General features: G+C 33.3%; 1 protein-coding gene across 3 annotated transcripts in view; it reads left to right on the forward strand.

The window, feature by feature from the left end:
- Positions 1-13,414, forward strand: part of REV3L (REV3 like, DNA directed polymerase zeta catalytic subunit) — a 228,447-nt gene that overhangs the window by 77,432 nt on the left and 137,601 nt on the right. For all 3 annotated transcript variants that reach the window (XM_031964403.1, XM_031964400.1, XM_031964401.1), the window contains exon 2: positions 12,523-12,712. In XM_031964403.1, coding sequence (XP_031820263.1) covers positions 12,618-12,712 — 95 coding nt within the window. In that variant the 5' untranslated portion in view covers positions 12,523-12,617. The remainder of the gene's footprint in view (positions 1-12,522; positions 12,713-13,414) is intronic.

Below are 13,414 nucleotides of genomic sequence, written 5' to 3' on the forward strand. Positions count from 1 at the left end.
TAGGGAAGGTCTCCCTTTCTTTAAGTTGCCTATTACAGACCTCCAGACAAGCATCAGAGCCCTAGTAGCAGCTCCTGGCCGTTTTGTCCTCAGGTGTCCAAGCAGTGATGTCAGCCTTTTAGTCCTTTGCCCAATTCAAGCTTAAGAATGTTTTCAGTACCTTAGTACCTTATCACCTTCTTGGTGATGAGATCCTTTAGGTCTTCTAGATGACTGTCTATCGCTTAAATGACTTTATGGCTGTTTTTTCCCCATCAACTCTGATTTTGGGTATTCAAGAAGCCTAATGTAGGCCATGCTAAAGGAGAACAAGAAGTTAAAACAGAAACAGCAAAAATAAAGCAAAATAATGCAACAGTCTACTGAAGGATCTATTGGATATGGGAGAATGAAGATCAAAAATCCTAGGCTTTACTCACCACCATTATCATTCATCCCCACCTCCTTTTTAGAAGGACTGGCTTCCAAATATAAATGATTTGGTCTGTGTCTTAAATGATAACGAGTCTTTCCATTTCACAGTAAGTCTCTTAATATAAAGAAGTAACAATGCATAGGAGCAGAGTTAAGAATATCAGGGATACAACAAAATTGACGACACTTCCTCTAATCATCCTTATTGTGGTCAGGGGGTATTACCCTATAACATATCCACTTAGTGTTCTGTAACCTATCAGCCAATACCTCCTGTCCTCTGGGAGAAGTTAGAGAGGATGCTAACAAATCTTTACATCATTAAAGGCCTCTACAGGACTGCCCTCATTCTTGTATGGGGCCTAAATAGATACCTTTATTGTTCCCCCCCCCCCACCCCGTTACCATTCTCAAAGTTAATTCCCTCAAAATAGTGAAACACAATTGACTATGGAATAATTGCAATTGGTAATTATAATGTCCAGACCTACTCAGTGGAGGATTTTGGTACCATCCCGAATTCTGATCATGGGTGAGGAGTGAAGGGGCGGTACTCATATGGATGGTCAAACATGGAGTTTGTTTATCCAAAATTTCCTCAACCTTATTTACCCTAATATCCTTTCATAACTATAGCATACTGCATATGCACTAACTATATACTGCACATACAAGACCACATGAACAACTTGCTATTGTGTGCATATATATGTCTCTGCCACTTAGAATAACTCTGTTTTAATTACAACACAGATTGTTATACTTACTAACTTCTCAGGAAGGCTGATGTTTCCCTAGGTGGGGATTGGGAGCCAAACCAGACACATCAGCAGGTTCTCTGACTGGGCTGGTGGAGGGTCTTATACCTCACCCAGAATTCCCCCACTATCTGTGGCCCTTTATATGTTACTCTAGAAGGTAAATTTTTATTATATTCACTCAACCTATCTAAGAGCAGTTGATATTTTTCCATTTGTTTAGATCTGACTTTATTTGTGTGGAAAGTGTTTTGTAGTTTTGCTCATATAGTTCCTGACTTTCCCTTGGTAGATAGATTCCCAAATATTAATGGTTTATTCCTAATGGAGTTTGCTTGATATATAACCTGTACTCTTATATTTCCTGGAGTTTTGTGCCCATGAAAACTACCTTTAGACTTAATATGGTAGCCTGTTCTACTTTTATCCAGTTATCTAATCTGAGGATAGTTGACTTTCCCTTTATCTGAGAAAGGGCTGTCTAGGATCTTTTCCTAGAACCATTGTTACAAAACAATTATAGGAATTAGACTAGATGACTTCTAAAGTCTCCATGATCTCTTAATAATCTCTGATTCTGTGTACTTGCAGGGCCCTAAGAAGAAAGGGTTTCCATTGCTGAGAAAATAACTTCTGAAAAGATGAAAAGCATCCAAAATAGTGTAGTGGAAAAAGTACTAGACTGAAAGTTTTGAATTTTAGATCCAACTATTAACTTGATATATAACCTTAAATGTCCTGTGATTCTGAGTCTTTAAAATAAACTCTTTGAACTAGGTGATCTTTCAGGTTCCTTTTTATTTCTGCAATTTCATGATTTTGTGTAAATAGCACTTTACTGTAAAGATCTGGCTTAGGGAATCTGGGAAGGTTTGCAGTTTTTCTATTATCTAGCATGTCACTCCTTCCTGAGTCCTATACTTTATTACAACTTCTGTCCCTATCTCCATCCAATTTTTTCTTAAGCCTTCCCTAAAGTTGAGAGAGCAAATAAATATAGGACTTTCCAAGAGCTTATATACTCTTGCATATAACTGCTTGCCAAGCACTGCAAAACATCAATTATCTAGAACTACCTTCAAGAAATAGGTCATTGTTTTGGATAGCTAAAGGTTTGTTTGTCAGAGTTCTAATTTGTTTTTTATAGGGCATATTCCTAAAAAATGCATTCCTTAATAATTTTAAAATTGTCTTATTGTGTTATAGATATAGGGCTAAATAAATTTGCCACTGTATTGCTGTACATGCCAAGATTTTTACCCCTACTTCTGAATGGTGTGCTTTCAGTCTGCTCCTTTGATACCTTTAGAAGCTGTTGAGGTTTATGTAGCAGTTTCTCTCCTTTTCCTTGGCTGCAAAAGACTTCTCTTTTTTGGTACTTAGAATAACTAATGTCAGTAAAATTAAAATTTTCCAAGAAGGCCTCAATATTTCTAATGAGACCACAAGTAATTGACTTCTGTGTATGAAGCAAGGTTTTATTTTGTGACAAAGCTCTGAAATGGTAGCTATTTAAATTTGACTTTTTGCCTGTGAGATTATTCTACTATTTGTATTTTTACTTTTTGACAATGTGAATTTGACAATGTGAATTTTTCAGTCTTTTTAATATTGGTGTCCCTTTGCTCAGATTTGCTCAAATCATGACACTGACTCATGAGACATGACCATAAACACTGACAATATTGACAAGAATGCTGTACTTAGGAACCAGGAAGAATTGGTTTGTAAACATGCAGGTTTTGTAATCCTAAGTAATTCATTTAACCTTTCAGCATCCCAGGCAACTAATTGTACTTTGAGATTGGGGCTAAGTTTGTATTTTCTTTCATTCCATACTGCTTTCCTCCCTTAGTTCTCATGTGTGCTCACCTTTTTCAGGGAATGATTCAGTGGAGTTTTAGAAAAATTTTATCCCATCCTTACAAGAATCTCCATTCTAATCATGTTGTCTTCTGTAAAAATGAATAGCAAATAGGAATAAATATCTTGACAAAGAATTCTGATGAAGACTTAAAGAGGATAGCTGAAATATTATGGCATTAAAAACAGTTAAAGATTGTGTCATGCTCATTGAATTTTCAAATGGCACAAAACTAGAATACAGTGAATGACAAGATTTTAAAAAGACAGAACAATGGACAGAATCAAATATGATTAAACATGAAAGGAATAAATATAATGAATTATTTATATTTATATAATTATATAATAATAAATAAATTATGCTTATAAAATTGATTATTTTAAACATAAGCAGGCAATTTGAAAAAGATCTGGAGTGATCATGTGGACTGCAAGTTAAATATAAGTAAACTGGCGTGGAAATAGTCATCTTATATATATGCATTGAGGGCATCCTTAATTAAGTTATGAGAATGAATATAATAGTATTTCACAAATTTTATTCTGTAACAGGTCATCTTTTTAGTCTCACAATTGATTGAAAGGTAGAGAAAATACAAGTTGCTACAGTGTTTACAGCTTGTTGACTATTAAAAAAGAAAACATTTAATTTGTTAGTACTGAAGTCCATTTTAAAGGCTGACCTTCAACAAGGCATCCTCCTGCCTCTATGCATATGTAAAAAATTTTACAGGATTTCCTTTAAAAAGTAATTTTGTTCAGTGTTCCTCTGATTATTAGTATTGAGACATAGAACTTCTGATATTAAGAGTCATTAGATCACAAAACCTTAGAAATATAGCTCTATTCTCTCTCCCAACATCTAATCTCTGAATTGTATTGTATATGTCTTTTTTAGTGCCTTTCATGTACATCTTGTTCCTACTTTGGGATCATATCACTTCATTCCCAGCACTAACTGCTGTAATTACCTCTTTATAACTAGTATCCCTGTTTACATATGTAATCCATATTGCACATTTGCAAGAGTAATTTTCCTAAAACACTATTTTGACTGTAATCTCTCTTTGCTTAAATTTTTTTAGTAGTTTCCTATTTTCCACAGGGTAAAATTAGCTTTGCATTATTGATCTGACATAATCTAACATTATAGCCTGCCATGCCCCTCTGTATGCTTTTGTTTCTGCTCACTGTAGGAAAACACATTTTGTATGTCCTTGCCTACATTCTTTGACTAATACAACTATTTATGACCCTATACATTTTTCTCCCATACTTCAAAATCTAACTCAAATCTGATTTTTTTTCATGGAATCTTTTCTAAACAAGATACCCCAGTCTTAATTTGCATTTCTGTAATATCGTTCCTATTGTTCATTTGATAATTAAAATCATGTATTGCTTTAACATGTCCTATGTTCACTTTACAACTTTATAAGCATTTATTAAGCACTGTGTGCCCTCCTCTCCAACACTGCTATATTTAGCCTCAAGAACATACAAAGGAAGATAGTCACAGGAACCCAATGATCCTGCATCATTCTATTCCTGATGGAAGATACTCCCTATGTGTTCTGTTTCATTTTCTAACCTGAACCCCATCCCCATATAAAATATATTTTCCCATTGACTTTCCTTAATATAACTGGAGGTACTTCATACCATTTCCATTTTCATTAAAAAAAAAAAAAACAACAACAACAACTGAATGTATTTCTTTAGAAATGGAGAATGAAACACAATCACTGGAATGAAATGAGATGTGTGCAAAAACACCTGGCTCATCACAATAAAAAATAAAAAGCAACAATGGAAATATGCCTCCAACACAACCAGAATATTCTCTCTTTTGATTCCTATAAACACATTCTTATATTTTTATATATGTTGGTCTCTGATATGCTATTATCTCTGTAGATAGGAACATGCCTAGTACTTAGGTCTAAGATTCAAGAAAGAATCATAGCATTATATATCTTACTGTTATTTAAGGTACAAAATAATCAACAATATGGCTAATTATAATGTATAACCCATTTTCTTTAGTAATGCTTCCTCTTTGGAAAAAATAAAGTATAGGTCAAAGTGAAAGATTATTTTTATCAAGCAAGCCCATGACCCTTCTCTTCTCCTGCAACTCTACAACCTTTCTATAATCCCAGGATGAATACAAGGTCAGAGAATTTGTTTCTGGCTAGACTTGAAAGAAAAAGAATATTCCAGATATAAACATTACTTTTTAAACTTTTGCAAATCATTTCAGTTTTTCTAGCCTTGAAAATGTGCTATCTTGATTATTTTGTACCTCTGGGTAAAATTCTATTTTTTAGAATAAGAATCTCCAAGATTAACACTAAAACATTGTTATGAAGTTGTAAACTGATCCAGTCATTCTGGACAGTAATCTAGAACTAGAATCAAAAGGCTATAAAACTTTGATCTATTAGTGCCACTACTGGGTCTGTATCCCAAAGAGATGATTAAAAATAAAAGGGAAAAGGAACCACTTGTACAATCTTTTTGTAGCAGCAAAGAATTGGAAATTGAGGAATGGCTGAACAAATTGTTGTATATGAATGTAAGAGAGTACATTCTGTATATTACAGTATATACTGTAAGAAATGATGAGCAGGTGAATTTCAGAAAATCCTGCAAAGACTTACATGAACTAATTGCTGAGTGAAGTGAGCCGAACCTGGAAAATATTGTATACAGTAATAGCAACATTGTGTGATGATTAACTTAGGTAAACTTAGGTCTCCTCAGCAATACAGTGGTCTAAGACAGTTCCCAAAAAATGCTCTCCACATTCTGAGAAAGAAGTATGGAGTCTGAATCAATCAAAACAAATGGTTTTCACTTTTTTGTGATTTTTCATTTTTGTTCTGATTCTTCTTTCACAACATAACTAATGTGGAAATGTGTTTAATGTGATTGAACATGTGTAATTTTATATCAGATTATTTGCTGCCGTGGGGAGGGAAGAAGGGAAAAAAGAAAGGGAGAAAAAATTCAGAACTCAAAATCTTATAAAAGTGAATATTGAAAACTATCTTCATGTGTAATTGGAAAAAATAAAATACTATTAAAGTGGGGGAAAAGGCCATTATTAACAATACATCTATATATAATTTTTAATAGGAAAAGAATCTCTAAGATTAATAAATGCATTCAAAGGAAGAAATGTTTTATAATTAGCAACAAATTGAATAAATATGCTATATTTATTTCTGTTCTCTAATTTAAAAAAAAGATAATTTTGTATTGTTGAAATACTGTGATGCTCTTTTTCTATTTAGTCCAAAATTTTTACAATTTGATTGGGGAAGAAAACATACAAAAGGAAGCTGAAAGGTAGAAGTAGGGGAGAGAATATCCGATGTGGGGATATGGTAGGGAAGTGGGTCAGAGAAGTCCTGAAATTTCATAGCCAGGTGAGAAATGAGGTGTCTGAACTGAATTTTCTTCTTAAAAGGCAGTTTGAAGTTCATTGCTTCACCATCCAATCAGAGACAAAGCGTAACCATAAGATGGAATACTGAGGCTGATTGAAATCTTACAGAATAATAAGGTTATCATACTGTTATGAATCTAGGCAAGAGATGATGACAGTCTGAACTATATTGGCCTTGAAGGAGATATATGAGATATTATGGAAGTAGAATCAGTAATACCTGGAAACTGTTTGGATATAAGATTGTGGAGTGAATAAAAAATTAAGCTGTATCTTTGTGTTGAACTCTTATTTAGAATTAAAGTGCTCGACCATTTATGACATGCTCCCTCTTCCTTGATTTATAAATTTTTCGAGAGCAGGTACCAATTTTCAATGTCCATTTCTTATATTAATGTCCTACCATTCTCCATGAGACATCTCAGATCCCCTTCTTCATCCTATCCCCAGGTACTTGGGACCTAGCACAGAGTCCTGAACATAATCTTACACATGACCATATCTTTTGTTTTAGTACTTTTAAGCTTTCTTGATGATATTTTAGCTTATTATATGTTTTCTGCTTTGTCTAGGTAGATTATTATCATTCTTCTCAAAGAGGACCAAAAATGACATCACCATGTTAAGGTCAAGTTACAGTGTGTCCCGTTGTGGCTGATCAGTCCAATAAGAGCTCTAGATGCTTTACCAAAGATACCTTTACCATAGGTTGGGCACAAATAGTCCATGTGAATATTTGGGGTGGATTCTCTAAATTTGTATATCTCTTGTTTCTTTTGAGCTACTTCAATTCTGCCTTGTTCATAGATCACAGTACCTTCTCTCATAAGAGCACACCGTGCTGAATATACCTGTGCCAGTGAATCCCATGGCATGTAATCATTTCCAAACTTCTTATGAGAGATCTTGAAAATGTCCTGTATCACTTTTTTCTGACCTTCATATGAGCCCTTCCATAAGGTCTAAATTTTCCATAAAATAGTCATTTAGGCAAGCATATATTTGGTATTTGGACAGTAATAAGCAGCCTATTGGAGTTGTGCTCTCTGCAGTAGTTTGAATGGTTGACAGTTTAGTTCAAGAAAGGTATCTTATCCTGCTGGGTGATATTCAGAATCTTCCTGAGAAAAATCAAATAAGACCATTTCCTGGCATGGTGCTAGTATGCCCAGGTTTCACATGTATACAACAGTTTAGCAACTTGACTTCTGAAACCTAAACTGAAACTTCCAATGGTAATAGTTCAATAGTTCCTTTAAGAACTAAGAAAAATAGCTGTGTGACCCTGGACAAGTCACTTAACCCCAATTGTCTTAGCCAAAAAAAAAAAAAACACTAAGGAAAAAGCTACAAAGTATTTTACTTCCCCACAACTATTTCTTTTTAATACTTTCTGTTAGCAAATGTTTCTATATGATTTTCCCCATATTTTATGTAACTTGTTTCTAGTTCTTAATTTTGTTTTCACATAAAAAGTATGATTGCTTTCTGTTTCATGTCTGTCTATTCATTCTATACCTAGGGGAAGGGAACTGGAGGATGCCACTGAATAGCTGGAAATGCATAGAATTTAATCAGCCTGAGACTCAAAATCTCCATTAGTAGTAATAGTGTTTTGTTTTGTTTTGTTTTTTTCCTTTAACTGGGAGCACCACAAGATATATCTTGAGAAGATATTATAGTGATGATTTATATCTTTAAGTTACTAAGATAGCAGATATAGACACATGATCCTAGGACAAATTGTCATTTAGGCTAGCTGAATGAAATACTGTAATTAAAACAATGTGCTTAACCCACAGGAGCAAATCTCCGATCTCCCAGGGAGTGCTAGTGTAAAGTAGGGAAGGTCACAATAGAAAGTTGTGGTCTGGAAAGAATCAATTTCATAAGTTTCCTGTTAGAAAAAAAGGAAGGGAGGGGGAGACAAAATAATCAGCCAATTTTATTACACAGGAACAAGTGCTAGTTACGTTGTTATCCACTAAAACTCACCTTTTAGAATGTTTGCTGGAGACCAAGAATTATCAAAGGCCACAGAATTAAATCAAATAAACAATTGATTCAGAATTATGTTAGGACTTTTAGAAAATGAAATATAAAAGAGATAATCCCTAAATCATAAAAGTTTCCAAATAAAGTCATTTAATAAGTTAACATGAAATTTAGGAACCTTCTTAAATCTCAGATTTTGATGTGATTTATCCTTGTGCTGTATTTATAATTTTTTTTCCCTCTAAATTTCTATTGATTAGATTTCCCTGATTAGAGAAATGAAAATCAAGACAACTCTGAGATACCACTACACACCTCTCAGATTGGTTAAGATGACAGGGAAAGATAATGATAAATGTTGGAGGGGATGTAGGAAAACTGGAACGTTAATACATTGATAGTAAAGTTGTGAATTGATCTAGCCATTGAGCAATTTCGAGCTATGCCCAAAAGGCTATCAAACTGCATAATCTTTGATCCTGCAGTGTCTCTACTGGGCCTTTATCCCAAATAGATAATAAAAATGTAAAAGGACTCATGTGCAAAAATGTTTATACAATTGTTATTTTTACTTGTAAATTACTAACTTAGTAGATAAAGGTAAACTTTTCTTCAGACCTTTTCTAGCCATATTTTTTTTTGTTCTTACTTTAAAGAATTATTGAACCAATTTACTTTTAACTTATTGAGCTGTTAATATCATTGTCTAAAGTGATTTTTTTTTTCAAATTATACCAGAAAATTGTTGATGTTAAACTAATGGGCACCTTTTTTAAAAAGTTAAAATACAAAAATGATCATCATTCTGGCCTTAAAAATAAGAATATAAAGAAACCTTTATAAGGAAAGATATTATTTTTTGGCTAAAATGTAATAAACATTTTTCTTAGAAATTCTTTGAAAGAATTGTTGACCATTCCAAGATAGGTTTTTCCAATCCAAGATAAGATAGATAAATATGACAATGTATATCCATATATTATCCTGTGTGGGCTTCCCAGCAGCATGGAATTTGAAAGTTTCATGCTATTGTGAACATCTGGAGAAGTATTGATTTCCCTTCTGTAATAGCAAAGTAACTTATTTCACATTCACTTGAATATGAGCTTTGGATAACTTCACTTATTTGTTGGATGCTTGATTTGTTACTTTAAAAGATTTGCAAATTGTTTTACCTCTCTTGAGTTAGATGAAAATTTTGTTCCTTATGTCTCCTTCCAATTTTGAGATTATGTGATATCTTGTTTTCAAAAAAATATCATGCTAGTTTTCAATTCCACTAGCACTTAATGAATCTACCTGTTTGTCCAAGGCCCCGATAACATTTCTGGTTGAATACTTTCCTCATTTTTAATGTGTACAGATTTATAAAACATTAGCCATCTGCATTTGTATGGTTCTTTTTGTTTGATGTCTGTTCTATTCCATTGTCTAGTTTTCTTTTTTCTAGTGCCAAATTGTTTTGGTGAGAACTATTTTATGTAACATTTTAAAATCAGGAGAAGAAAAGATTCATTTTTGTGTCCCATTTTGATAGGAATCCTGTTTCTTGTAATCTTACTTAATTCCATAGCAAAAGTTTACATTATGATTTTTTTATTTTTAAAAGCATTTAACAAAATAAAAAAGATATTTGTAGTGTCCTCTTTAAGTCCTTTTTTGCGTATTTAGAAACACAAACTTCTCTAATCTTTTTTTGTATGTTTACAATAATTTAGCTTTCCTCATTCTCCTTTCTTTGCTCTACTTAACTTTATGTAAATCATTCTCTAGTTCTTTACAGTCTTCATATATTTTCGTACTGTGATTTTATCAATTGAACAATTCTTACCTATATTCCACTCTAGAATCTCTGAAGTGTATCTAATCCATGTGATTTCATGGAAATATAACATTTGGACTGTCATTTATTTAGAGAAAGTTTGTGTTTTTAAATACACAAAAAAGGATTGGATGAGGATACTACAAGGCCAAGATCTCCCATTTCATCCTGCACCATCTCCTGTCATGTTGATCTATTTCTTGCCACTGGACCCAAATGGCTCTGATGGGGAAAGTGAGGCAGAGTGACTTTGCATAGCCCTTCCTCACTCAAATCCAATTCACTCCATGTCGAGGCATCACCTTCCTGATGTCATGATCCTTTTTGAGAGCAAAAGACAAAACAGTAGCAAACCTTTTGCCTCTTCAGTGATCACACACTAGTCTGGAGGCTGTGTGCTATAGAAGAAAGAACATTGGTTTTATAGAAGGAATCCTTCAGTTCAGATCCCACCTGTGATACCTACCTTATGTGACATTGGGCAAGTCATCTAACCTTAACTTTGTTGAATTTAAGCTTCTTTATCGGTAAAGTGGAAGAGTTAATCTAGATGGTTCCTGTGGTTCCTTTCAGTTCTTCATGTGTGTATGATCCAGTAATTCTAATTAAGGCTTCTTGCCTGGAAAATAATAATAACCTCCCTTACTGATCTCTTTATGTATTCTCTTCTTTCATTTTGCTCTTATAAATTTTCTTGCTCTAGATTCATTTGTTAACTTCTCAAAAGGAGAAAAAAAAAGCTCTTTTTTTCCCCCTATAGTTCAGTGTTGATCAAATTACTGGTGCCTTGTCCACAAGGATCATGATATTTCTAATGAAATTTCAAAAGAATATTAAAATAAGCTTTCATATGTAATGTGAATATATATGTGCACACACATGTATACATACACACAATAGATCTATATTTATATCAAAAATATACTCATTCAACTTTGGTACTCCTGGTCAGGGCTGAAGTTTATCATTTGGTGAATAATATTTAAATTTCTCTACTTTTGTAGTTAGCAACAGAATGGTTAGTTTGAACCTGAAAAAAAATCCAAATGGCATGTTAATTTTATTTTCAATTATAAGAATTAATCTCATATATGGTTTAAAATGGAACCTGAAACTATTCCAAGAGAAGCAGACATTATAATTTTGTAAAAGTATATCAGGATTGGTAATTGGCATACTTTTTCAAATGGTTTTATTTATGGAGTGACATACTTTGTGTATATAGGACTAACTAAATGAAGCAAAATAGATCTACTTCTTTGCTATCCTGTTATAGAGACTTTGCAATTCCTGGTCTTTTTCTTCCTATTGTTGCATCTAATAAATTTCTTACAATCTTCTAGGAAACATGTGTTCTTCAATTACCTGTTTAGATTAAAACATTCAAAAATTCAGTAAGGATAGTTTACAAAAGGATATCTATTTATTTTTCATTCTGCCTTTTTCAACTCAGTTTTAGAACATTTACTGTAAGATAATTGAAATTTTTTTTTGAGTTTCTGCTATGTACACTGGTCTAGGCAATGGTGTGGAAGGAAGGTATACTATGAACTAAACCATGAATGATTTTTTCCAAACTATGTCTCGCTTTTAAAACTTTTTTACTTACACACCAAGTTGAAAAAATCCAAAGAATAGCATCTAAGTGTTGAAGTGACTTGCATCTATGTCATGTGAGAATCACTTGAAGGAATCTTAGGTATTTAGCCTAGAGCAGCAATCAAAGGAAATATGAAAGCCATCTTTAAATATTTAAATGGTAGAATTTAGACTTGTTCTATTTGGCTCTCAAAGACAGAAGTAGAAATAATAGGTAGAAGAAGATGCAAAAAGTTAAAATTTAGGATGTAAAAGTAGAATAGGCTTCTTCAAAATGTATTGAGTTTCTCCTCATTGGAGATCTTCAAATAAAAATCTGGATCATCATGTGGTGAATGTGTTGTAGAGGGTAATTATTTGTGTAAGGATTGGGCTGGGTGACCATTATGGTATCTTCCATCTCTTAACATTCTGTATTTTGGGTATTCTTAAATCCTATATCTACATTATGAAATACAGAGATGGTACACGTAACAACTATGAGCTAATTCACTTTTTGTTTGTATCTCACTGCCTACTCTGAATGACATGGTCATCAAAATGCTGTTACTAGAATATTTGAAGTTTTTCATAACTAAAAAGTGTTTTGTTTTGTTTTTTTTGTTTCACTTTAGGCCAGAAGACTTGTCTTCATTTACATGGCATTTTTCCTTACCTCTATGTGCCATATGATGGATGTGGACAGCAGCCAGAAAGATATCTCCGTCAAATGGCATTCAGTATAGACAGAGCACTTAATGTGGCTTTAGGCAACCCATCTTCCACTGTTCAGCATGTATTTAAAGTGTCATTAGTATCTGGAATGTAAGTATATGTTGGATTTTTTTTTTTTAATCTTCCATTGTCCTATGTTTATATTGATTTTTACTGAAATTTAGACTCAAAGTTACAAAATGTTTTATTCTAGGGGCTGCTAGGTGACTGGCCGTGGAAGACCTCAGGAGAATCTGAGTTCAAATCTGGCCTTAGAGATTTGACACTTACTAGGTTGTGTAATCCTGGGCAAATCATCTAATCTTGATTGGCTCACCAAAAAAAAAAGTTTGACTCTTGATTATTGTTTTTGTATGTCACCTCTAGGATAAGTCAGTCAAGTTACCCTTTTTGCTATGATATTTCAAAGTATTTGTTGTAGAAATTGTAATTAGTCAAGTGATAGCATTGTTTTATTTTTTTCACTTCTTGTTCTGCTTTCTGAGGTCAGAGCAATGAATTTTATTTTGGAGAGGGTGCATAGGAAAGAGGAAGCAATTAAAGTTAAGGTACTTGCCCAGTCATACACGTAGTAAGTGTCAAGTATCTGAAACTGGATTTTAATTTAGGTCCTCCTGACTCCAGATCTGATGCTCTAGCCACTTTGTCATCTGGCTACCCCACAACAATGGATTCTAAAAGACACAGCATGGAGAGATAAGGTTCTATCCTGATCTCATGATGCCAACCATTACCTTAATACTAAATATGATCCCTTTCTTTTATATGTATAATTAGGAATCCTTTGGAGAC

Source organism: Sarcophilus harrisii, chromosome 4, assembly GCF_902635505.1.
Source record: "Sarcophilus harrisii chromosome 4, mSarHar1.11, whole genome shotgun sequence".
In the NCBI taxonomy this organism is placed as follows: Eukaryota; Metazoa; Chordata; class Mammalia; order Dasyuromorphia; family Dasyuridae; genus Sarcophilus; species Sarcophilus harrisii.